The sequence below is a fragment of the Bubalus kerabau genome, chromosome 18 (genome assembly GCF_029407905.1).
Source record: "Bubalus kerabau isolate K-KA32 ecotype Philippines breed swamp buffalo chromosome 18, PCC_UOA_SB_1v2, whole genome shotgun sequence".
NCBI lineage: Eukaryota > Metazoa > Chordata > Mammalia > Artiodactyla > Bovidae > Bubalus > Bubalus kerabau.
Genome location: NC_073641.1, coordinates 5,757,855 through 5,784,668, shown reverse-complemented (window position 1 = coordinate 5,784,668; position 26,814 = coordinate 5,757,855). Strand labels below are relative to the sequence as shown.

General features: G+C 49.7%; 1 protein-coding gene and 1 long non-coding RNA gene across 4 annotated transcripts in view; one reads left to right on the top strand and one right to left on the bottom strand.

The window, feature by feature from the left end:
- STK10 (serine/threonine kinase 10) overlaps positions 1 to 26,814 on the top strand; it is a 127,527-nt gene that overhangs the window by 64,520 nt on the left and 36,193 nt on the right. For both annotated transcript variants that reach the window (XM_055554570.1, XM_055554571.1), the window contains exons 5-9: positions 12,086 to 12,158; positions 13,092 to 13,286; positions 13,868 to 13,949; positions 23,239 to 23,373; positions 25,132 to 25,674. In XM_055554570.1, the coding sequence (XP_055410545.1) occupies positions 12,086 to 12,158; positions 13,092 to 13,286; positions 13,868 to 13,949; positions 23,239 to 23,373; positions 25,132 to 25,674 (1,028 nt within the window). The remainder of the gene's footprint in view (positions 1 to 12,085; positions 12,159 to 13,091; positions 13,287 to 13,867; positions 13,950 to 23,238; positions 23,374 to 25,131; positions 25,675 to 26,814) is intronic.
- Positions 12,856 to 23,317, bottom strand: LOC129632860 (uncharacterized). Of its 2 annotated transcripts, none has more exons than XR_008704706.1 (3): positions 23,217 to 23,317; positions 20,460 to 20,804; positions 12,856 to 14,936 (listed from the first exon to the last, which is right to left on the bottom strand). It is a non-coding gene; the product is annotated as an uncharacterized LOC129632860 (long non-coding RNA). The 2 variants fall into 2 exon arrangements; XR_008704705.1 differs by lacking the exon at positions 12,856 to 14,936 and adding an exon at positions 18,046 to 18,436.

Below are 26,814 nucleotides of genomic sequence, written 5' to 3'. Positions count from 1 at the left end.
GGGTAAGGACTCTGAGGTCCAAAGATCTGTGTTTTTGTCCTGGATCTGTCCTTGGCCTTGGATGAGTCAGCTAAGAACCATAGTGTCCTCAGACAGACTGGGCTGATAGTTCTTACCTCATGAGTTGGAATGGTAATTTAATGAGACACTACATGCAAAGCATCTATAGGTGCCCAGCCCATCAGAGAGGACAATCATACATTGAGTTTTTTCCTGGGCTGAGGAATGACTCAGTGTTGTAGTGAGGAGGAATGGTTCTCATTCTCCAGAGAATCGTGTTCCTCTCCCCAGAGGTGCTTCTCTGAAGATGGGAGTGGAATTTCATAACTTTTTGGGTCTTTCAAGTTCCAAGATGAGGTCTGAACTGCCCTAAAAACCAGAGTGCCTGACACAGAGCCCGACACATAGTGGGTGCTCAGTAAGTAGTAGAAACTAGCACCGCCATTCCTTTAGCAGCCTGACACTGCAGGATCCCTAGTTCCCAAAAGCGCCCTGATATTTAGGAGCCCTAGCAGGTGGGCCTGGCAGGGACCAGTCACCTGCCTCTCACCCCCACCTGGACCCTAACCCCAAATCCCTTTTTGCTGCCGCCAGCAGGCTGGAGTCCTGGTTCTTCTATGATGGCGACCAGGCACTGAGCCAGTGTTTAATATGTAACTCACTGAATCCTCGCAGACTACTACTGCTAACATTCTACAGAGGAAGGATTTGGCACCTAGAGAGGTTAATTAACTTACCCAAGGTCACAAAGCTAGTCTGAGGAACAACTGGCTTCAGAGCCCAAGTGCTTAACCACTACCCTCCTTAGATTCTCTTGGTGGCAGATGATAGAAGCTGGTCTCATGTGACGTAAGGCAGACAGGGTAACATGTGTATAGGGTATACGGAACCTTGTTGGGACAGATACGAGTTATATATTTGCAGCTGGAGATGTGTGGTTGGACCCTGGAAAACAGTGCTGCCCTGAATGTCGCTGGTTTTTGCCTTTCTGTGCATGTTGGTTAGGCTCTCAGTGCAAGCCCTCACCCACAGCTTCTGGCTAAGTGTTCACTTTTCCCAGCACCACCTCCTGCAGTAAACTGAGCCACAGCATTTCACATCTCAGAGTCAATAATCCCAGTGAAGAGCTCTGATGGGCCCAGCGTGGCTCAGATGCAGATTCCAGGTCCAACTGGGGAGGCCTAGCAAGCAGGCTTCTCTGATTGGCCCAGCTTGTAGTCACTCTGTGAGAATTGGGCTGGCTTATGTATCAGTGTGACAGTCCCCCTTGCCACCATGGAACAGTGTGGTTGTGGGTGGGGGACATGGTTTTCCGGACAGGTTTTCCAGAAGGAGAAAAGATTTGGAGTTGCCAAAAAAACAACTGCTGTCTACTCTAAACTGACACAGCCTGTTGGAGTAATAGCGACTCAGAAAAGGGAGTGAGTGAGGTGGAAGTGGATGGAAAACAAAGGACTGAATTTGCAATTGACTTGAGAAAGGGAAACGACTAGAAAAATGAAGAGTTATGGGAGAGAAGAGAGGATGAAGGCAGTGGGAGTGGGAGGCCGAAGACAGAGGGGACTAAATGGGAAAACAAAGCCCTTATTAGGGGTCCCCTGTATCTGGCTGCCTGAAAAACAAAACAAAAATGGAAATAGAAAAATAGAGCAGTTCTTTCGGTCTCACAGTTGGTTGTATAATATGACCCATTGGACTTTTCCTGGTGGTACAGTGGATGAGACACAGGACTCGGGTTTGATCCCTGGTCTGGGAAGATTCCACATGCCAAGGGGCAACTAAGCCTGTGAGTCACGACTGAGCCCACGTGTCGCAACTCCTGAAGCCTCGTGCCTAGAGCCTGTGCTCTGTAACGAGAGAAGCCTGGGCGTTGCAACCAAGAGTAGCTGCTGATTGCAACTCGTGCATAGCAGCGAAGATCCAATGCAGCCAAAAATTAATTAGTTTAAAAGATATGACCCCATTTACTAGATGAAGAAAATGAGGCTCAGAAACATGAAATAGTTTGTCTCAAATCACCGTAGAATCTTTTCACTTCCCTGCTTGGTACTGTTTCCGTGATATTCCTAGGAAGACAGATGTCCTGGTAGTTATTATGAGAGAGATTATGGGTTATTGGTAGACGCCTCCTTCTTTTGAGCCCAGGCATGCCTCTGGCTGCCCTGATCCAGAGGAAGGAGGCCCCTGGGCTCCCAGGGCTGGGTGGTGGAAGCCTTTGATTCTCCCATCCCCACCCCGGTTTCAGCAGGTCCTAAGCCCTCAGTGAGGCTCCACTGCTCTGTCTGCACCAGGAGGCCTGTGGCTAGTGTTTGCCTGCAGGGTCGCTGCCAGCCTTTTCGATGGGTCAGTTTTTGCCAAGTAAGGAAGGGCAGCATCCCTGGCTCTTGCTCACTGAACAGCAGCAGTTCTTCCTTGTGGCAGCCTGACTGCCCATTTATTTCCAAATGCTTCCTGGGGCAGGTGGCACCACCCTGGGTTGAGGCCTACCGGGAAGGCTCTCAGGTGAGCCCTGACCTAGCTGGACTGTGGACCCCCTGGGCGTGGGGTGGAGGGTCCAGGAGAGGAGGACTGCTGGGCAGCGGTTGGCTCTAGTTGGCCTGGCGTTGTCTGGGAAAAGGCTGCTCTTATATTGGATTCTTGTGGTTGCCTGCAGTTAAGGGGACAGATGAGAGTCTCCTATATAACTTCATGCTGTTCACTGCCTCTCTGTGTGTGCACAGAGTGTGATATGTTATGCATGTATACTGTTATGTAGTTTTCTGATTATAAAAGTTATGTGTGCTATTTACACATGTATAGAAAGATATGTACAGTGGTATTCACTTCAACAATATTAGTAACAGCGAGAAATCAGAAATGATCCAATTTACTCCGGTAGAGAATTACTTGAATAAGTTATGGTATGTCATACAGTAGAATCTTTTTCAGTTATTGAAAATGAAGTTGTAGAAAATGATAATCTTTTGTTAAGATGTATGTACATACTGTGAAAGGGAAAAAAACAAGTTGCAAAATAGTATGTTTAATCCGATTTCATTCTTTTAAAAGCAGCAAATACCTGAAAATTTTATATATATGTATATATATGTGCTTGCTCAGTTGTGTCCAACTCTTTGCGACCCCAAGGACTGCAGCCTACCAGGCTCCTCTGTCCATGGGATTCTCCAGGCAAGAATACTGGAGTGGGTTGCCGTTTCCTGCCGGGAGCCGGCATATTGCATACTGAGTGCATATTGTATATTGAGTGCAGCACTTTCCACAGCATCATCTTTCTGGATCTGGAATAGCTCAACTGGAATTCTATCACTGCCGGGAGCCAGCGTGAGGAACTCCGCCCATGGCAAAGGTCATGAGGAAGGAGGCTCGGCATACGCAAAGATGGGATCGAGCCTCAGGAGTCCCTCTGGAAATTCTCGAATCTGCCCTCAAATGTATCATTGGCCAATGGATCCTCACCTGGATTCGGGTTGCTCCAGTCCTGAATAGTATAATCTCCACCTCCTGGTATCCTATAATCAATCCTTGAATCATAAGTACAAGATGTCCAAGTCGGATACCCTGTACAACTGTCTATGGTGTTCCATACTTTGTCTGAAGGAGCAACCTTATAACAATTCGGATATTTTGGTGGAGATTTGAAATGCAGGGTTACATAGGGGTCAAGAATCCCAGGCATATGAGCCAATAATACCCAAGCTGACCGATGACATAAAGACCAGGAATCTGTTATAATTATTTTTTTAGAGGCCCCAACACATCCTTCTTTGGTGGGGGTAATAAAGCTTCTAGGGTCATTGGGGAAGTTAAAGCAAACAGGGAAATCACCTGTTAATCCCCTGAAGGTATAATTGAAGTTAATAGGATATTTATCTCTAGTGTAAGAAGTATAGGATCCTCCCAAGAGCTGAGGTTGGTCTGTGTTGACCCGTATAGGCTCATTATTCCAAGTAACAACTTGGAAAGTTGGAGGATCTGGGAGATATGCCCAATATTTGGTTGGAATAGGAGAGGCGCTTACCTGACAGGAAAGCAAAGCAAGCATGGCAATAAACATTTTCTCAGGAGAAGCTGGAGATCCCTGTAAGGAAGCTATTCCCCGTGCCTGGTGGCAGAGTGTTTTTATTTGTCCCCAAGTGGGTATGGAGGCATTCCGGGTCGCCTGAGTCGGGCGGCCTGACACCCTTTTGTGAGGCAAAGGATCAGGGGGAGCAATATCCTGTATGTGAAGTTCAGACATCTGCTTGGTGGGTGGATCCGTTCCTTGCTCATCCGGGATCTCCGATGTCAGTTGTCCTGACGCCGGCGGCGTTTCCCGTGCTGGCGGGGGGGAGTGAAGGCAGAGGAGGTCCCTTCCTTCTTAGGGGTCGCGGCGGCCGGGGAATCCGGTATCCGAGGGGCTGAGACATGGTGAATCAATCTGTCTGGAACCCAAATTGGAGAATCTGCGTCCTGTGGAAAAATGCAAGCATATCCTCGACCGCTGGTTAACAATGGGTCGGGACCTTTCCATTGTCCGGAGAGGAGGTCCTTCCATTTAACTGATGGTTTTGCATTCAATTGCTCAGGGCACCAATGGCGAAGCATTGCAGTAGTTCCAGCTGAATCAGTGTTTAAGATATTTATTACAAAAAGAGCGTGTTGCAAGAGGTGATGGGAAGAACTATATTTAAACTCACCTCTTGCAACATGCTCTTTTTGTAATAAATATCTTAAATACTGATTCAGCTGGAACTATTGCAATGCTTCGCCATTGGTGCCCGGAGCAATTTCCTTTTCCAATGTATGTGTGTGTGTGTATATATATACATACACATATATGTATGGGCTTCCCTGGTAGCTCAGTGGTGAAGAGTCTGCCTGTGATGCAGGAGACCCAGGTCTGATCCCTGAGTTGGGAAGATCCTCTGGAGGAGAGCATGGCAACCCACTCCAGTACTCTTGCCTAGAGAATTCCATGAACAGAGGAGCCTGGTGGGCTGCAGTCCATAGGATTGCAAAGAGTCAGACAGGACTGAAGTGACTATACAGCAGCATATGTGTGTGTGTGTGTGTGTATACACACTCACACACATATAATTTTTTATGATTTTATTTACATATGTGATTTTTATTTATATCAATAAGTCTAGAGCTAGATGCAACAATTTCATAAGTGTTTATCACTGCCAGGATTATGGACATTTTTTATTGTGTAAATGTCTGAATTTTTGATAATCAGCATTGCCTTGGTAATAAGTAAATATATTTAAGAACGACTATATAGGTAGATATAGTCCTATAGACAATTAGGAATAAGACCCACAAAGAAGGAAATTAAAGTCCCTTCTGATCTTGCCAGAATGTACCACTGTCAGCTTCCTTCCCGTCTTTTTTCTGTGCTCAGAAAAGTGGGACCGGAGGGTGGTAAAGGACACAGACTTAGCGGCACATCTGTCCTTAATGTTGGGCGACCATCCACAAGTTACTTAATCTCTCTAAACTTCATTGTCCTCATCTGTAAAATGAGGATAATAATTTTCCCTGTCCCAAAGGGTCATAGATACAAATGATAAATATATAGTAATGTATATGCTGATGAGATGCAAGGTGATATCTAGAGGAAGGCAAATGATACACGTCAGCCTCTTTGGGTAGTGCTGCACACCCAATTGGAGAAGGCAATGGCACCCCACTCCAGTGCTCTTGCCTGGAAAATCCCATGGGCGGAGGTGCCTGGTGGGCTGCAGTCCATGGGGTCGCTAAGAGTCGCACACGACTGAGGGACTTCACTTTCACTTTTCACGCATTGGAGAAGGAAATGGCAACCCACTCCAGTGTTCTTGCCTGGAGAATCCCAGGGACAGGGGAGCCTGGTGGGCTGCCGTCTATGAGGTCACAGAGTTGGACACAACTGAAGCAGCTTAGCAGCTTTGTCAGTAAATAGTAGTTTTTATTAGATCAACATGTAGTTGTTTTTTTTTTAAGTGAGATCATGGTATATATACATATATTAATATATACAAATATTTTCCAGTCAGCTTTTTAAAAAAATTGAATAATATCAGATAACCCCTCATATCCTTAAACGTTCCTTAGAAACATGGTTACTTCATGTTTTTCTTTCATTCCATTGCTTGTGCAAACCATGATTAACTTATGAATCCCCCGAAGTTGGCTATTTGGGCGTCTCGCGAGGTTTCTCGCACGACCCTCTGGGCGGTGTGGTGACGGGCAGGCCTGTGTGTGTGTCTGTGGGTCTCAGTCTGTAATCGCACCGTTTAGAGGGCTGCTCAGAAGCAGGACCGTTGGGTGGGTGCGGTGTGTCAGGCGGCATTGATACCTGAGGCCAGAGTGCCCTTCACGCTGGATGCGCCGGTTCACACCCCCCCGCAGAGTGTGAAGTTCTTTCACCACATCCTGGCCCCCACCGGGTTTTACTTAAAAACAAAAACAACCCCCCCCCAACTTACCACATATATTTCAGCTTTTCAAACCATAAAAGCAATGCATACTCTCTATGAAGTGTACACAGTAAAAAACGTAAGGCCACCTCAGTACACTGCCCCCACCAAAGTCCCACTCCCGGGAGGTGGTCACGACTAAGTCTGATGGCCTCCCAGACCGTTTTCTGTGCTTATAGACATCTGTGTGTTCACAGTAAGCACGTGTCGTTCTTCTTAAGATATAACTGGAGTCTACACTGTCCATTTCACACTGTGCATTGGGCTGTCAGCACCCTGGAAGAAATAGCATGTTATGGACCAGCTTTCAAATTAGCACAAAGGCAAGCTCATCCTTTTTACGAACTGCGTGTGATTTCATGGTTTGCTGCTGCTGCTGCTGCTAAGTCGCTTCAGTCGTGTCCGACTCTGTGCGACCCCATAGATGGCAGCCCAGCAGGCTCCCCCGTCCCTGAGATTCTCCAAGCAAGAACACTGGAGTGGGTTGCCATTTCCTTCCCCAATGCATGAAAGTGAAAAGTGAAAGTGAAGTCGCTCAGTCGTGTAGGACTCTTAGCGACCCCATGGACTGCAGCGCACCAGGCTCCTCCGCCCATGGTCTGAGTGAGCCTCAGTTTCCTGAACTATCTGCCAGTCAGGGTTCAGCAGCAGCTCAGGTCATTTCTAGTCTTTCACTCTTTTGAATAATATTTTAAAAGCTTCCATGTATATTTGAAGTCTGGTTTGGGGGTTTATTTCCAGAGGTAGAATTGTTGTCAAACGTGTTTTCTTTTTCCACTGTTTGTTTTTGGCTGCAGCATGCAGGGAGCATGGAGTTTTCACCTCTGGACTGGCAGGGAAGGCCTGCAAACATATGTCTTAAGGCCCAGTTTTGTCTTTTTTTTTTTCTGTTTCTTCATTTATCTTGTTCATTTGATAGCCCTGTTGAGTGTTTCACGTGGCAGATGTAGCATCAGGTACAGCTGTGGACAAAGCAGAAATGGCCTCTTGCCTTATGGAAGTGATAGTTTAGAGAGTCCCCACGTGCCTGCTGCTTTGTCTCTGATTCTTGTTTTAAAATAGGAGAAGGGGGGAGAGGAATGTTTTCAACCACAGAGACTGCCTGGTGAAAATCCCCTTTGAACTGTCCGAGGGCAGCCGTCTACCTGTCGGGGGACATGGCTTATAAACTCCATTCAGGGAGCAAACAGCTGGGGCCCCCCTGCCCCCTGCCCAGGGACAGCCCGAGGTTCCTGGGCTTTGGGGAGGGGCCGCCCCCCCAGCCTGGGCCCCAGAAGCGGAAGTAGCAACCACCCAAGAGGCTGGCAGGCACTTGTTTTAGGGAGGACCCTGGGGACCAACTGTGTGTCATTTTGAAAGCTGGTGGTTTCTGCTTTTCCACTCCCTTCTTTGGAAGGGACCAGTGGGTGCTGAGATATGGGAGTGGCCAGCTCCAGTGTCTCTCCTGGAAGCCTCACCCTGGGTCTGAGAGGCAGTCCCTCTTCCCCAGAGGTGTTCTGGGATGGCATGTCAGCCGTTGTTGGTGTTTATATGGGGAGCCAGGCCCACGTGGGTGCCCGTCCTCACCCCTGGGTCCAGAGGGGTGGTGACGTGTCCAGGCCAACAGGGCAGAGCTGGCGTCTCACCTGGGTTTCCTGGGCTTTGCATCTCACCCTGTAGCTGCTGCTGCTCCCACCCTGAAAGGCAGCAGCTCTCCAGCCCCAGTAGCCAACCTGTCCCGTGAGCACTTCCCTCAGCTGACCAAGTAGCTCTTGTCCAGTTAGCACTGACTGAGGCTCAGAGGCCAGCAGTCCTGACCATTCCCAGGAGGAGGTCTCAGTACAGCCTCGTCCTCGTCCCCGCCTCAGACTCTGGGGAGTACAGCTCAGGTACCCCCTGGAATACTCACTGTCATGGTGGAGCACTTACCACGAGCTGGGCTTGGAGCTGAGCGCCTTGGTGTGTCATTTCATCCTCACTGCAGCCCTGCAGAGTGACTTCTACAGTCTCACCCTGTGTCACTGCGGGGACACTGAGGCTCGGAGGCTTGGTAACTGTCCTGGCCCCTGCCTGTCTCTCCCCTTATCTAAGACCACCCCTTCCAGCCATGCTGCCCTGCCCATCCTGGGCCCTCCAGCCAGCTTGTTTCCTCTGCCTGGAAATATGCTCCCCTAGCCCTTGACCTGTCTAGCCGCGCACGCACCAGCCCTGTCTCTGCCTTATCCCTGCATGGCCCTTCCCATTACCAGGAGTCCCATGGTGTGGAGGGCCTGTTTCTACCACTAGAAAAACAGGCCAATGAGGGTGAAGGTTTTGTTTCCTCTTTGTGCCTAGAACAGTGCCTGGCACATAATAGATATTTGTTGAATGAATGAATTGCCTGGAAATGGAAAAAAAAATTTTTTTTAATGAATTTAAGTTTTTATTTGTGTGTTTCCCTGTAGTGCTGTGACAACAGAATGACATCTGTGCACCAGAGCATACACATATCAGCAGCAGGGTGTAACGTCTCCTTGCAGCGCTGCTGAATATGTAGCTTTTTGTAGGACGCATAAGCATGTAAGATGGCCACGCCGAATAATTTTCTGGGTTTTTCCTTAGCTGGACTTCTTCCGGCTCCCCCGTTCCTTGTCTCTCGAGTCCTGCACCCCCGTCTCCCCATCACGTCACACGATTGTGAACAGACACAGTTGGTATTCATGGGATTGCCGGCTGCCTCCACCACTAAACTTCAAGTTGCCAGAGGGCACGGACTTTGTTTGCTTTTTCCCCACTGTGTTCTCTGCTCCAGCTCATGGGTGGTTCCAGATGGAACTTAAATGAATAGATGAAAGAAGGCAGTGACACAGAAGGGGTGAACCTGGAGCCCCGCTCTCTCGCGCTCAGGCCTGTCGCTCAGCGACAAGTTGGAAACTGTGAGTCTGAGTGAAACTGCCGAGCGTGGCTTCCAGACCCAGGTGGCGGCTTTCAGGGCGGCTGGCTGTTGCCACTCCAGTGGTTCCCTCAGTGTGTTGCTTCCTCCCGAGTTCAGCTTTTAATCAAGGTGGAACTTGGCGTTGGAAGGCTGGAGCACTGGAGAAAATTCCTCTTTGTGGTGCTGGCTTCTTCCCTTAGCAATGGGTGGTGGTGATGGATGTGTGTAAAGAGAAATTGTATTATTTTGTTAGTCCTGAAAGTCAAATGCTTTTGTAATGGCAAACTTCAGAAAAGTGGAAGAAACCTCATCTCGTCTCTCTGCCCATGGACAACAATTTAAGCAAGCTAGTACATTTCCTCCAATAATTCAAACTGTAGTTTTGCTCTTGTGGGGAGGTAGGGTATAATTCCAACCATACAATATATTCAAATATGCATCCTCTCCCTTTCCTGTTGAGTCTATATAAATATACCAATAAAATATTTTCATATTCTATTAAACATTGAATATTTCAGTATTTGTTAAGACTTCCCAGGTGGGAAGTCCTGCCTGTGCAGGAGACGTAAGAGATGTGGGTGTGATCCCTGGGTTGGGAAGATCCCCTGGAGGAGGGCATGGCAACCCACTCCAGTATTCTTGCCTGGAGAACCCCATGGACAGAGGAGCCTGGTGGGTTATATTCCAGAGAGTCACACAGAGGTGGACACTATTGAAGTGACTTAGCACACATGGTATTTTAAAATTTTAATTTATTCTCCCCTACATTTTTATTCCGATATAATTGACATTCAGCACTATGTCAGTTTAAGGTTACATCTTAACGATTGGACTTACATACACCATGAAATGATTATCATGATAAATTTAGTGAATATCCGTTTGTGTGGTTACAAAATAAAAGAAAAAAAGTTTTTCCTTGTGATGAGAACTCTTAGGATTTACTCTTTTAACAACTCTTATATATAACATATAATAATGTTATATTTATTTATATATATATTTATTGTGCTTAATTATATTTAAGCATATTTAAGTACATTCCTAGTACTTATTTAAATTATAACTGCAAGTTTGTACCTTTTGACTAATTTCATCTAATTCTCCTTCCCCCAACCCCCCATAGATCCGATCTCTTTTTCTGTGAGTTTGTTTGTTGACAGCACTATATTGACTCCTGGTGTAAAACGTAGTGAGTTGATTTTTCTACACATTATAAAATGATCACTGCTATAAGACCATCTATTGCCGCACAAAGATATTACAATATTACCGACTATATTCCTACACTGTACATTTCATTCCTATGAGTCATTTATTTCATAACTGGAAGTTTGTACCTCTTAGTCGCCCTCATCTATTATCATTATTAAATGTATATTAAAGTTGAATATTATGTACAATTCAGTATTGAAATATTGAATAAGATATTTTAAAACTTTAATGACTATAAAATATTCCACCATATGTGTGTGTATCACACTTAATCTGTTCAGTTATTTAGTCTTTACCTTCTTTCTTGGTTTTCCTGGTGGCTCAGATGCTGAAGAATCTGCCTGCAGTACAGGAGACCTGGGTTTAATCCCTGGGTTGGGAAGATTGCCTGGAGAAGGGAACGGCTACCCACTCCAGTATTCTTGCCTGGAGAATTCCATGGACAGAGGAACCTGGTGGAAATACAGTCCATGGGGTCGCAACGAGTCGGACATGACTGAGCAACTAACATACTTCTTTCTTATTGTTGTTGTTCAGTCACTCAGTCGTGTCCAACTCTTTGTGACCCCATGGACTGCAGCATGCCAGGCTTCCCTGTCCTTCACCATCTCCCGGAGCTGCTCAAACTCATGTCCATTGAGTCAGTGATGCCACCCAACCATCTCATCCTCTGTCGTCCCCTTCTCCTCCCGCCTTCAATCTTTCCCAGCATCAGGGTCTTTTCTAATGTTTCAGCTCTTCACATCCTAGTTCATTTTTCTTGTGTGTACGTTTGTATATATGATACATAATCTTAAATCCTTTTTAGAAAAGACAGAATGTATTATATACTGCACATAAGAATTTTAAAAATCCCTCCATGAAAGCTAAGCAATGATGCTTGTTTTTAAGTTGTATCTATTATAATGGCATTTTGGTGAACAATCATTACCCATAATGTTTTTATATTTAAGATTATTTCAGGGAATTCCCTGGTGGTGCAATGGTTAGGACTCTGTGCTTTCATTGCTGAGGGCCTGGGTTCAGTCCCTGCCTGGCTGGGGAACTAAGATCCCCCAAGCTGAAAGGTGCTGCCAAAAAAAAGAAAGAAAATTATTTCATTAAGGTAGACTCCTAGATTTGGATTACTGCACCAGAAGAGTATGGGTGTCTTATTTTATTTATTTTTTTAGTCTGCACCGTGCAGCATGTCGGATCTTAATTCTCCAACCATGGATCAAACCCATGCACCTTGCACTGGGAGTTCAAAGTCTTAACCACAGGACCACTAGGGATGTCCCAAGTATGGGTATTTCAGAAGTTCTTGCTATTTATTGCCAAACTGCTTTCCTGAAAGCCTCTTCAATTTATATTCTTATTGGCAAGTAGGAAGGTGCATACCTCTTACAGCAGTGGGTGTTATTATTTTTTAATGATCACTAATTTGCTAGACAGAAAATGGTATCGCGTTTGGAACGCGAATCTCTGCGTCCACACCCCAGGGCCGTGGGTGGAGGAATGTCCATTCAGTCCTCTATCTGAGATTCTTGCCTTGCAGCTGACTTCGGTGTGTCTGCCAAGAATCTGAAAACTTTGCAGAAGCGAGATTCCTTCATAGGAACGCCTTACTGGTGAGTCGTGTAGCCTCTGGAAATGGGATGGTGGACTGAACGTCACACCTCCATGTCCCCTTGGTGACCCCTGGCTGGGCTGGAGGCGAGAGGACAGGCAGGGGCTCCTGAGTCAGCCTGCTGGGTCTGAGCCTGCGCGCGCTGAGACCTTGGCCATATTACCCAGCTTTTTGTGCCTCAGTTTACTCATCTGTGAAATGAGGGGTATAATAGTGCCTATATAATGTGGTATTGTGAGGATTAAATGGGGTGGTGCATATAGAAAGTGCTCCACTAATAAGAACTGACATTCCCTGGAGAATGGTTCTTGATAAATTCAACAAGTGTAGATTGACAGGCAGACCCAGAGCTAGAGCTGGGGCCAGGAAGATGAACAGTATGAGTTCTGTTGCTATGCTTATATGAAATCTCCCTAGACTCTTCTAGTCCGTTTTGGTTCCTTCTTTTCCAAAAAGAAAAAGCCTCTCTCAGTTTCACACCTAACTGCTTTCTGTTTTACTCCCTTCCCATCATGGAGTTGGGTTCCTTTTTTGCCTGCTTATTACTCACTCTCTCTCTCTCCCCCCTTTTATTCCTCCTCCTCCTTTTCTCTCCCGCCCCTCTCTGTGCTGATGTATTTTCTTCCCCCCACCCTCCCGCCCCCATCTCCCCGGGGTCCCCTCCGCCCTGCTCCCACCCGCCCCTTCCCCAGGACCCTGTGTTCTGGATTGCTGCTGCCCTCTTCTGGTAGGAATCGGAGCTGCAGCAGGACTGGGCTGTGAAGCTGCTTGGAAGGCGTCCTTTTGTGAGGAAACCGTCCCAAGGAATATAGTGGGTGGGAAGGAACGCACATCAGGTCCTGGGAGTGCTCGCGCTGGTCCTTGACCCTGAGCCTCCAGGAGGCGCCTTTGGAGGCCAGGGTCTTAGCGCTCTGTTGTCCCCTGGTCGGTTCAGGATGGCCCCCGAGGTGGTGATGTGTGAGACCATGAAGGACACCCCGTACGACTACAAGGCGGACATCTGGTCGCTGGGCATCACGCTGATTGAGATGGCCCAGATCGAGCCCCCCCACCACGAGCTCAACCCCATGCGGGTGCTGCTCAAGATCGCCAAGTCCGACCCTCCCACACTGCTCTCGCCCTCTAAGTGGTAAGGAGCCCGGAGGCCTGCCCGGGGGTGTTTGCAGGACGGCCAGCGGCCCTGGGTGGCCAGGCAGGTGGGCTGAGGGGAGGCGGGGTGCCAGGCTCTGCTGTCCCCGCTTGGCCCCACAGCGGGGGAGCAGTCAGGCCTGGGGGTCGGTAGGTTTTTTCTGAGCTCCTGGGCCCTCAGAGCTCCTTCCTCCCTCTGTGCTCTGAGCATCAGCTCTCCTTCCACGCAGACCGCGGGACTCAAATAAGCCGGATCCCGCTGCAGGAATAAGAGCCCACATGAGCCCTTGCAGCCACACGGCGCAACCCTAGGCTGGGAGTTGGGACTCAAAGCCCCAGTACGGCTGTGTTCCGCTGCGTGGCCTCGGGCAAGCCCCCTCTCTGATTCTGCATCCCCTCTGTCAGTGACCAGAGGGCGTCCTGAGGTCGCCTCCGCCGGCTCGCTTATGAAGGCGCCCTTTGTCCTTTGAGGGGCGTGTTTGGGAAGCACGGGACTCTCAGGAGAGCGGAGTCCCTGATGCGGGAGTCTTCTCGGCTCTTGCCTGCTCCCAGCTCACTTCCCCCACCTGTCTGTCCTCCCAGGTCTGCAGAGTTCCGAGATTTCCTGAAGACGGCCCTGGATAAGAACCCAGAGACACGGCCCAGCGCTGCGCAGCTCCTGGAGGTGAGTGGTCCCCCCTCCCAGGTGGCTGCCTGCCTTGACCTGGAAGCTGGGTTCGTCCTCACCCTGCCCTGGGGGCGTCGTGCACAGCCGTGCAGTCATCAGCCAGCGTGCCCTGGGCACCCATACTCGCCAGCCCTTGTGCAGGGAGGGCGAAGGGAGACCAGAGTCCTGTCTGCACGGGACTAACCTTCTGGGGGAGGGGGACAGGCGGCCAATGAGCAGCACAGGGGAGGGGCTGCTCTCCTATAAAAGGAGGACGCGAGGGGCTCTGTGAGCCAACACCCAGAGGAGGCGAGGGGGGCCACACGTGGTGCTCGAGAGTGGAGGTGGAGGCCTGGGATGGGGGCATGATGGGTGCAGCTGGCAGAGGCAGGAGGCCTGGGTGCAGGGGCTGGGGTGAGCACAGGGGTGTGGGAGGTGGGTGGGCTGGAGACAAGGTCAGAGCTGCACAGAGTGTGTCCAGTCCCAGGCTCAGTGCTTCCGCAAGAGGACTCTGGGTACGAAGCATCTAGTCAGTCTCTCCACTGTGACTATTATAGCAAAAGGATGCAGAGCAAAAGGCGCGTGGGAAAGGCAGGCAGAAGTGCCTCGAGTCCCCTCCCTGTGGAGTCACAGATGACACACCGAGGTCCCCAGCTATTTCCCTGGTGGCACGTGGGAAGTGTTGTTTCCCTGGGAAGCATGTTGGAGAACTCGGGGCCTAGGGTTTCACTGGCAGCTGACCACGTGGGCAGCCTCTGCTGGCACAGACCAGAGTTCCAGGCTCCAGAAGGCTGGGCAGGTGGTCCGCATGGACTCCATCATTTGCACAGTGTAGGCCGAGTCAGCCCCTCTTATCAGTTCACGGTGGGAACCCCCTCCAAGTCCAGGCTCCCAGCAAAGGGCTAATGATGGGAGCAGCCTTCCAAAGGAGAGCTGGGCCAGGTCACGGAGGGTAACATAGGACCTTGGGAGGACGTGGACTTCACCCTGTTTGGGACAGGGCACCTGTGAGGGTTTGGAGGGAAACACTGAGTTACTCTTACAAAGGTCTCTCTGGCTGTTGGACGTGGCATCTGGGAGACCAGCCAGGGTGACAGGTGACTCGGGGAGCATCCCCTTAGCTGGCTGAATGACCTTTGGGTGGGGAAGTGGATGGTGGCTTCCTTGAAGCTGTTTGAAATACTGGAAGTAGCTGTGAGCCACCCTTGTCCAGAGCCGATGCCTTGGGTCCTGGTGTCCGCAGCTGACGGGGTGAGTGTTGGAGCCTTGGCAGCTGTGTTTGAAAACCTGCACGCACCACTCACTCGGCCGTCTCCAGGTGGCCTGGCCACTGTCCCTGGGGGCACCAACACTGCTGGGAGAGGGAGAGGAAGCGGGCCTGGGGTTGGGCAGGGGCTGGCCCTCCACCCCGTCCACCACTTTGGTGCTTCCCCCTGTGTGACCGCTTCTGACTGTGGTGGGAGGAGAGGGGGCCGCGCCCCACCGCGCCCCACCGCGCCCTGGAGGCTCTCTTCACATGCAGCCGCTTTTTCCCAGCGCTGACTTCCTGTGAGTCAGGCACGGGGGCTGGGCTGGCGCTTAGGGCATCCCTCTGGGCTCTGTGCACAGTGGTGAAGTGTGTGGCCTGGGGGTGGGAAGGCCTGGGTTCAGATCACAGCTCTGCTGCTTCCTGGCTGTGGGACCCTGCTTGAGGGGCTTCACCCCGCCGTGACCCTGTTCCCACTCTTAAGTGGGGATAATAATCAGCCCCCCTCCCCTTACAGGGTCATTGTGAGGGTTAAGTGGAAGATCCTGGAAAGTGCTTAGCTAAACTGTGCGGTGCTGTGCTCGGTGACTGTTTGATGCCTTGAATTAAATTGTTTAAAAGTGGAAAGAAATGGGGATGCAGACCGGGGTTATCTGCTTGGGGTCATGATCGTCCCTTGTGGGTTTCTGCACTGTGTTTGCAGTCTCGCGGCTGGAGTGACAGAGGCCTCACCGTCGGGTGGGGAGGCGCTGGGCAGGGACGGTCTGGGCAGCCGGCGGTGGGGGTGGGGTGGCCTGCTGTCCTCCTCAGATGCGAGAGCTCCAGGCTCCTCGGGCCGATTGTTTCCTGTGAACAGTCACCTCCCGGCCTGGAACATCCGGCCTCCGGGACGCTGCCGTGAAGAGACCAGCTGTCTCTCATCCCCCATGGCAGCGCGGGAGCCTCAGCCTGGGCCAGGAATTTCCTTTCCATAGTTGGGGGAAAAAACCTTCCTGCCAGAGGACTCTTTGCTAAGACAGAAGGGTTGCAGAAGAAAAGAGAGATCCCTCCACATAAATAAAACTGCTTGCAGAGCTTAGGCTACCGTCAGCTTTTTCCATGTCCCTATTTATCTCTTGAGTTAGGGAGGGTGGGGCATTGTTACCCTCATAGGTGAGGTCCCAAGGCTCAGGGAAGAGAACAGGCCTACTGAGGTCACCTGGCTTTGAGTGGCCAGACGCGAGCTCAGATCTCGTCCTGCCAGCTAGCGCCTCCTCCAGAGCTGATCACGCCCCCGCCTCAGCCCTTGCCTGACTGCTGGTTCCTCCTGGCCCTCGTCGTTCCCTGCATCCTGCCTTCAGCCGACTGACTTCTGCCCCTGCTGGCTTGTGGTCCATTCAGTCGCTTGCCTGGATATTAGCTGGGACTGTCATTACTTGGTGGTACCCCAGGCTCTGAAATGAGGCTCACCCGCCAGGAATGAGTGGTCCTCACCCTGAGCCTGTTTCCTCCTCTGCAGGAGGTGGATTGTGCTCACATCACAGAAGTGTGTGAGTGGATGCAGGTCTGTAGCCACCTGACGTCTGGAGCATCACTGGTGCATAGTATACACTTGTTGAATTTGCTCTTAAACCTGCTCCGCTCTAGCACAGCATACTTTTCAAGGTTGTCGGCACCTCTGGACGTCATGGTCAGCTCAGGCCGCAGGGCTGGTTTTGCGGGCCCCAGCAGCGGTCGCAGGCGACCCGCGTCTTCCTGCTGTCGGTTCCTGATGTCAGGTCTCCACGCCCTCTTGGTTTCCTTCCTTCTCACTGGTCACTAGCCTGTCTCCTTTGGCTGTTCTCTTTCTCCAGCTGATTCACATGAGGTTTGCCAGGGCCTTTTCCTCCGTCTCCATCCCCTCGATGGGCTCGCCTAGTTTGCCTGCAGCCCAGACTGCCCTGCTCAACCCCAGACCCTTGTGTCCGATTGTTTACCCTCCACCCCCCTTAGTATTCTCTGCCCGCCTTAGGTGTCCACAGGCATCTCACACTTAACAAGTCTGCCACTGATCTTTTCCCAAATGTGCTCTAGCAATGATTTTCCCATCCCAGTTGATGGCAGCCCCACCTTGCCAGCAGTCAGGCCCCAAACCTTGCAGTCATCTTCTCAGAGGGATTACCCGGTCTTTCTCACACACTCTGTATCCATTCTACCAGGGAGTCCCGTCATCCCTGCCTTCTGAACATGCCCAGAATCCAACCACTTCTCACCACCTCCATTGTAGCCGAGGGAAAAGCACAAGTCAGCTCCTATACCTCCTGAGTCCATGCCGCTTGAGACTTCCATCTTACTCAGGATAAAATCCAGTCTCAGTGACCTGCAGGATCCTGCAAGGTCTGCCCGTCTCACCTTGATCCCTCAGATCTGTCTCTCTCTTACCCCCTCACTCTTCCCCAGCCAACCAGCCTTCTTGCTGACACTCCAGGCGCCCTCCTGCCTCAGGGCCTTTGTGCTGGCTGTCCGCTATGCCTGGGCTGCTCTTCCCGTAGACACCTCCACCTCTTTTCTTTCTTCAAATCATTGCTCACATGGCAGCTTCTCAGTGAGGCCTCCCCCAAGTGTTCTATTTAAAACTGCAAACCACCTGCACCCCTCACATTCCTAATTCTCCTTCCTGTGCCCTACATTTTTTCTGGGGGGGGGGGCACTGAATTGGGTCTTAGTTGAGGCACGCGGGATCTTGGTTCCCCAACCAGGAATTGAACCTGTGTCTGCTGCATTAGAAGGCAGATTCTCAGTCACTGGACCACCAGGGCAGTCTTCCTGCACCACTTTAGTTCTCCATGGCACATAGCACTTAGAGTGTATAATGTGTGTATCAGGTTTATTGCTGGTCACCCTGACCAGCGTGTCAGCTCCCTGGGGACAGCAGCTTTTGTTTTGTTTTGTTTTGTTTTCACCAGTGCGCCCCAGTCATCCAGAACAGTGCCTCGTATGGAGAGGGCCTTCGACTAAATATTTGCTAAATATATTTATTTTGACTTAGTAAACTGTTATGTAAGCTTTTTCCCATGCCAGGTTTGATTCTAAGTGTTTAGCGAATGTTAACTAATTTAATCTTCATAACAACTCTGTGAAGTAGGTATTGTTTGGATCTCCGTCAAACAGATGATAAGAAACTGAGGCACAGAGAGGTCAAGTAGCCTGCAGAAGGTCACACAGCATGTAAGCGACAGAGCTGATTTCTGGTCATCTGGTTCCAAACCTGTTCATTTGACCACTCTAGTAAGCTGCCTCTCTGAACGAATGAAAGAGAGAGAGAAGAGAAGGAGGAAAGTTAGGAGGTGGGGAAAGGAGAATGAAGGAAAAATACTGACACCTGAAAACTTGGAAGTATTATTAGGCATTTTTTAAAGCTAGTCTTGGAGTGTGGGATATCCCGGTTGGTGGTTTCTTTTTTTGTTTTAATTTTCTTTTTTTATTTGGTCACACTGTGTGGCATCTGAGATCTTAGTTCCCTGACCAGGCATCTAACCCATGCTGCCTACATTGAAGGCAGAGTCTTAACCCCTGGAAGTTCCTGGCTGATGACTTTTAAGTACACAGAGGAAAACTAGGCTCAACGTCTTGGAAGGTTGACTATGCAGATGGCAGGAGAGGTCCTGGCTGGATGCTGGGTGCCAGTTGGTAAGCTTTGTGGCATCATGGGGCTCGCCTCAGGGACAGCACAAAGTAGCTGTCCTCATCCTGAAGGAGCAGAGTGCTGCGTCCCCTCTGGTCCGGGTCTTTCTCGGGGGCACCTGAGCACCTCTCCAGGGACCCTGTGCCCAGATGAGCCTGTCCCCAGGTGGCGCACAGCGTGCTGGCCGCTGGGGAAGGTCCCACGCCTTCCTGTGCTGCACGCTGTCTCTCCTTTTAAACACATCCCGGAGGTGACAGAGCTGGGTCAGTGGTGGGGGTGGTATGTGTGCTTTGTGTCCCAGAGCAGTTTAGAAAGCAGTCTTCTGGGCCTCATCAGACAGGAGGGCCTGCTCCGTCTCCCAGCCTCGCTTGCCCAGGGATTCCAGGAGCTTGGGGTCCAGGGGAGTGGCCCTGCTCGCCTGCCCCTCATCAGAAGCTTTCTTCCCCACAGTTCCCCCTCCACTTTCTAAAGACTCCGGGGTACTCAAGGGAGGCCATGGAGCAGATGTTCAGCCTCAAGAAAACACAGCTTCTGGCCAAGCTGAAGAACCACTAATTTGGTCAATATGTGATGTGGCTTGATGGAAACCTGGTATTTCCAGAAGCCTGTGTCTGCATTATTTGTTTCTGCTGCATCTGCTTCAGCCACTGCAGTGGAGTGTCCCGTGGCTTCTTGCTCAAGTTCACATGTGTGAGGTTGTGCAATGTGAAGCTTGGGAACATTTGGGATCTGATTCTCATCCTCAGTTCTGAAGCACTGTGCTCTGTGGGGATGCAGGAGGGAATGGGAATGGCTGGGAGGGCAGACTGGTGCTAACGGGCTTCTCTGATTGTGGTTCTCCTGTTGGTGGTGATGATAATGGTGGTGGGGATGGTGATGGTGGGGATGAGGATGGTGCTGGGGATGAGGGTGGTGGTGGTGATGCTCATGCAGATGATTTTTTGAGCCATATTTTGAGCTCTTACTACAATGCTTAGACCATCCATACTATTATTCCTAGGGTACAGATAAGCAAACTGAGGCTCTGAGAGGTTGACTTGTCCAAGTTGTTGGAAGTGGGATTTTACCCCAGGCAGCCTGGTCTCAAGTGTAGAGCCCGCAGTGTTCACTGCTATACTCTCCTGCTTCCCTCAGTTCAGTTCATTTGCTCAGTTGTGTCCGACTCTGCGACACCATGAACCGCAGTATGCCAGGCCTCCCTGTCCATCACCAACTCCCAGAGTCCACCCAAACCCATGTCCATTGAGTCAGTGATGCCATCCAACCATCTCATCCTCTGTCGTCCCCTTCTCCTCCTGCCCTCAATCTTTCCCAGCATCCAGGTCTTTTCAAATGAGTCAGCTCTTATTAACATCCAACTCAAGACCTTTCAGAGCTGCTTGGCCACTGGAGTGACACCTCTGAAGGGTCCCTGATTATAGCACTGCTTTGCTGCAGCCTTTGTACTCGCTTATGCTCCTGCCTGGAATTCTCTGTGCCTAGATCTTCCCCTGGTCGGTGGCCCCTTTACATCCCCTCAGGTCTCACCTTGAGTGTTCCCTCCCAAGGGGGCCCCTCTGACCTAAGCAGACTCCACCCCACCCTACCCCAGCACCCAAGCCCAGGCCCATGTTCCTCCAGCCTCGTGCTGTCCTCTTACCTGATCTGAAAAATGTTCTTGTCATCTGGTGACATGCCCATCGTCTTTCCCAAGGCCAGGGACCTTGCCTGTCTGCTTGTTTGGCCTTTTTCAGCACCTAGCACGTTGCTGGCCTCAACATGGGACCGAGGCGTGAATCGACAAATGAAGAGGGGTGTGGGAGAGAAGGATGAGAAATTAAATTCTTCATGCCTTTCAAAGCTGGTACTACCTAGAGGAAGTCCAGCTGGTTTAGAGCAGTCTGAACGCCAGAGCTCTCTAACAGGAGTGAGTTGCGTTGGTTTCTGGTGTGCAGAATCAGGTCCCCGGGTGATCAGGTATTGCTTCTGGCCGTTCACAAATGAACTAAACAGATAAAAGCGAATAAGCAGATAAGAATGATCTGTAGTAGACCTATCTGTGGTGAATGTGTTTTCAGGGTGCTAGACAATTTATTCTCTTTAGTCATTTAGATACTACCCTGCAATCCTGTTGACACTGTTCCTCCACTGATAAATTTTCTGACAGTAAGAACAGTGAGTTTCATTGGAGCCTTCCTGCAAATTTCAAATGAGCAAATTCCAACTTAATGACCACTCCTAACATGCCTTTCTTTTAAAAAAAAATTATTTTTATTTATTTGGCTGCGCCAGGCCTTTAGTTGTGTTATGTGGGACCTAGTTCCCTGACCAGGGGTCGAACCTGGGCCCCCTGCTTTGGGAGCTCGGAGACTTAGCCATGGACCACAGGGAGCCACTGTGCCTTTCTCAGCGGCCCTGGGTGAGTGTGGGAAATTGAGGACTCCCGCGTCCCTTTCCATACCCTGATGCAGTGCAGACTTGCAGTAGGGAGATCTTCAGGCTCGTTTACCATCTACTGAGGCCTTAAAAGCTTGGGTGTGTCCCAAGGACCATGAAATAACTTTCATTTTTCAGAGATGGGACATTTCTGAAAATGCCTCAGAATATAACATATACCTCTTGGCCTCAAGATTTTGCAAAACTCAAGACCTATACAAGCATTTCCACAGCAGCTTTATTAAAACAGAAGTGGCCATCAGCCGCAGAAAGAATAAACGGCTGTGCCATTGTCACGCGAGAGCATGCTGCCCAGGAACCAAAAAGGAACAATCGGACTTCCCTGGCAGTCATCCCAGTGGTTAGGAATCCTTGCTTCCCTTGTAGGGGGCATGAGTTTGATCCCTGGTTGCGGAACTAAGATCCTGCATACCACGCGCTGTGGCCACAAAATTTTAAAAAATAAATAAAAATAAGTTTTAAAAAAATTAGAAAAGGAACCATTTTCTAACATGCAACAAGGTAAGGGAATCTCATAGTCTCAGCTTAGTTGTGTTGAGTGAAGAAAGCCAACTACAAAAGACTACGTATTTTGGGATTCTGTTCAGATGGAGTTAAATAACAAGCAAAACTAGTCTCTGGAGCTTGACGGCTGAGGGCAGTGGGTTTGACTGCAAGGGGGATGGTGACCTTCCTGAAGTGGTGGAAATGTTCTGTGTCTTGAGCTGGGTGGTGGTTATACTAAGTCTGTATATATGGAAAAAGTCACTGAGCTTAATGATTTGTGAACTTTTCTGTGTGTAATTCCTCAATAAAGTGTGTGTGTGTATATGTATGTACATACTATATATTATATTGTATGTACATACTAGATATTATATATTATACTCTGTATGTATATACTAGATATTATATATTATACTCTGTGTGTGCATACTAGATATTATATATTATACTCTGTATGTGCATACTAGATATTATATATTATACTCTGTATGTGCATACTAGATATTATATATTATACTCTGTATGTGCATACTAGATATTATATATTATACTCTGTATGTATATACTAGATATTATATATTATACTCTGTGTGTGCATACTAGATATTATATATTATACTCTGTATGTGCATACTAGATATTATATATTATACTCTGTATGTGCATACTAGATATTATATATTATACTCTGTGCATACTAGATATTATATATTATACTCTGTATGTATATACTAGATATTATATATTATACTCTGTGTGTGCATACTAGATATTATATATTATACTCTGTATGTGCATACTAGATATTATATATTATACTTTGTGCATATGCTGGGTTTCTTGCATTACAAGCAGTCTCCTGCATTGCAGGCAGTTCTTTACTGACTGAGCCACCAGGAAAGCCAATATTTTTTAAACTACACCTTTAAAATCTTTTTAAGAAGTAGATTAACAGGGAATTCCCTGCAGTCCAGTGGTTAAGATTCCATGCATTCACTGCTGAGGGCCCAGGTTCAATCCCTAGTCAGGGAACTGAAATCCCACATGGCACAAGCCACATGGCATGGCCAAAAAATAAAAATGAAAAATAAATTAACAAACACAAATAACCCTCCTGAAACATTATTTTTTGCTCCCACTTTGGGCTAAACTCCTCTCTGTGCTTGATCTCCTTCCACCCTCATACCATCCCTGTGGGTTTGCTATGATTTTCTCCATGCAGAGGTGAGGAGCCCGCAGCTCAGAGAGGGAAAGGGACCTGCTCAGGGTCACACAGCTAGTGAGCAGCGGAGCTGGTGTTTGCCCTCTTTCACCACACACAGGACTTTCTGAGCTGCCTCTGGGTCTGCCTGACCAAGTTCAAGTTCACATCTCCCTGAGGGATGCTGCCAGCCCCCTTTGCTTGGGGGATCGCCTTCCCCAGCCTTGGGTGCCCCTCCTCACCACCCCCACCCTCGCCTGCTGTGATTCTTACCCAGCTGTCTTGCCCCTCTCAGCATCCCTTCGTCAGCAGCGTCACCAGCAACAAGGCCCTGCGGGAGCTGGTGGCCGAGGCCAAGGCTGAAGTGATGGAGGAGATTGAAGACGGCCGAGATGAGGGGGATGAGGAGGATGCGGTGGAGGCTGCCTCTGTAAGGAGATCAGGGGGTGCCGGGGAGCACTGGGGAGGGATGGGGTCCCCGCAGGCCTCAGCTGGGGCGGAAGGGCACCGGGAGGTGCAGGAGAGGTTCCTTTCTGTTCTTTCCCAGCTCAGAGGTCACAGGCTCCCACGCCACCGGTTACGTAAGACAGCACAAGGGCCAGGATGAGGCTGCAGGGTGTGTTGGCCAAATCCTGTAATTTTCAGGGAAGACCAGGAATTGGAATTTTCTGTGGGATTTTCCAGGTTTTAAAAGTTGGTGGTGGACTCCTTTTGCTTCCCAGCCTGCTCCCTGTCGTGACGCACATACAGAATGAGGATGTGTATAGCACACGGTGGGCTCAGTGCACGGAAAGGCTGCCTGTGATCACAGGCAACAGGCCGAGGGGCTCCGAGCACCCCAGACCCCGTCTGGCCATCTCGAGGGCCCAGGGGACCCATGTCTTGGCACTCTTGTAACCCATCTGCAGCTTCAGCGCTTGGCTGAGTGTAAATTTAAATTCAAGCTAATTTAAACTTTTTACAAAACGTTTGTGTTAGCCACTCAGTCGTGTCCGACTCTTTGCAATCCCATGGACTTGTAGCCCTTGAGACTCCTCTGTTCATGGGATTCTCCAGGCAAGAATACTGGAGTGGACTGCCCATTCGCTTCTCCAGGGAGTCTTCCCAACCTAGGGACTGAAATCGAGTCTCCTGCATTGCCGGCAGATACTTTGCCCTCTGAGCCACCAGGGAGCCTTAAAGCTAATTTAAATTTTTACAAAACATTTGAGCCAAACAAAACACATCTGTGGGCTGGATTCTGTCCTGAACTGCCACTTTCGGATCCCTGGTCTAGTCATTTGGGGACAGCTTCCTCCAGGAGGGGAGACTTACTGTCCAGATGGTGCTGTGGACCTAGCGAGGCTTGTCCAGACCTGTCTGTTTGGGAAGGATGATATAGCACTTCCTCAAGTGTAATTCATTCCTGGGAGGAGCCGGACCTGGTGTGTGAATCCTATAACTAACCTATAACACTTAGAGGTCAAGGTCAGGACAATGTTAAGGGGAGGCTGGACACAGGGAGACCCTCCTGGACAAGGGGAGGGTCTCAGGTCTGGGATGTGTCCCACTCTTGACCTGGAAGGTGGCTCCGTGGGTGTTTACTTTATTCATTAAGGGGGACGTTTATGTTTCATCCACAGAAATCCTTGTTCTGTTTCACAATAACAACATTTTTAGTACTTCTACCCCCCAAAAGCTCTAAAACACAAAAACAAAACATAGAAAACATAGCGGTTAATAGACTGAAATCTAGCCTCTGGATTAGTTTGGCTTGGCCTTTCTGTGACTTTTAAAAAATTTGAATTAGTTGCCATCTAAAAATTGGGAGATGGCATGTAAAACTCCAGATTCCAGCTTGTCTTGAAAAATTGGAAGGTCTGGGCTCAAGGGACCCAGTTTTCCCAGGCTTTCATGATTGGCTGGAGCATGGTAGCTGCTGCCCGCTTTAGACAGGGCCTGAGCTATCTAGCTGGCCGCAGTTGCCTCCACTCCTAGGAGGAATACCTGTTCCTGACAGCAAGTGGTAATTTTATTGTTGGTTGGGCAGCAGGAAGTGGGGAGGACTGTGGGTCACTAGAGAGGCGCCTATGAGACCTCCCTGGCCCTCTTCCGAACCTTGTGGGTGTCTGACTGTCCAGCCTCGCTGCGTCTCTGACTGTTGCTGAGACACACAGGACAGTGGCCTTGACTGTCTGTTTTTTCCTAGCCTCTGGAGAACCACACTCGAGACTCCTCCGAGGTGAGTCAGCTGAGCATTGATGCAGACAAACTTCTCAAAGAATCACCTTTCACCCCGCCACCTCCCAGCCAGCCTCAGGACGGTGCAAATGGGCCCAGCGAGCCCCCTGGGGACGGGGCCCTCCCGGCCACCAGCCCCCTGGATGTGGCCCCTGGAAATGAGAACGGCCAGGCGGTGCCTGTGCCCCTCCGGAAGTTCCGACCGGTGTCCATGGGTGCCAGAATTCAGGTGTCCGAGGAGAAGCAAGCCGCTGACCAGGGTGGAGACCTCAGTCCAGCAGCCAGCAGGTCCCAGAAAGCAAGCCAGAGCCGTCCCAACAGCAGCGCCCTGGAGACCTTGCGCAGCGAGCTGACCAATGGCAGTCTGGAGCTCCCCGCCCCGGGGGCACAGAGCCTTTCCAAGAGGGACTCGGATTGTGGCAGCGTCTCCACCTCTGGCAGCACGGACTTCGGCACCTCCCTGTCAGCAGACCTGTCCGTGAACAAGGAGTCGGGCTCTCTGTCCATCAAGGTAACCGCACCTCTTGCGCTGCGGGCTCGGGGCAGGCATTCTGCAGAAGTTACTGCTGCTCAGTGTTGGGTTGTGAGAGCGTCCGGTGGCTGCCTTGCATTTTAAGTGGTTCATGAGATTTCTCTTTCTTAGGAGCCCTTTGTTTGAATCGCTGTTTAATCCCCCAAATATCTTGAGTTCAGTCTGGGGTTAAGACATGTCAGGCAGTAGGTTTGGGTTTTAATTTCAGTTTGGGGTTCTATTTAAATTGAGTTTGGTTAAAGGCCTTGTTCAAACTAGGGAGAGAGAATTTTGGAAGTGAAAGCTCTCTGACTTATGGACCGGCTGTGTGGTCCATTTGCTGATAGAGTCAGCGGAAGGGAGTGGGCTTATGGCTGTTCTGAGGGGGAGCGGCGTTGTGAGCGACTCTAGCCACTGCACCTGAGAGCTCAACGCGAGGCCTGTGCTGCAAAATGCCTAAAAGGAGCCGTATCACTGAGTACAGCCCGCAAACAGAGCCTCAGGTGGCAGGTGGGGAGCTGGGCAGACCTCAGCCTCTGTGCTCTGGACCCCGCATGTCACGGTGTCCTGGCTGCTGGCTGTGTGGCCTCTTTCTCTCAGGGAGGCCTGGCCCTTCCCCGGCCCGCTCCCACAGATCATGAGATGTTCGCGAACTCACCTTTGGTCACCTGATTGGCCGCCCCAAGAACCTCACCCCCAACCAAGGCTGAATTTAGGAAATGTTTTGCAACCTTTTTGTTTGAAAACCACACAGCAGAGACTCAAAAATTTTGGCCCAAATGAAAGAAGGAAAAAGGAGAAGCAGCCAGCTGTTGCAGTTGCCTTTGGGAACAGAAAGAAAGCATGTTTCTTTTTTCTTTTTGAGGGTGGGGTGGAGTGGGGGAGAGAAATCACACCAAAAAATTGAATAGATTAGATCATATTACATTTAAAGCTAGTACATTAAAGGCAAGCACAAAACTAAAAGCTAACTTTTTAAAGTGAGAATATCAGACAAATAGAACAGGACAAGCAGTAAGGGCAGCAGCTTTTAGGTGTAAGAAGCATCGGGGTCTTAGGACAGGGTTTCTGTCCCTTTTCTTCTTGGAAAGACACTAAGGGTTAGAAAAAAAAAGATAATTTTTTTTTTTTTAAGTCTGG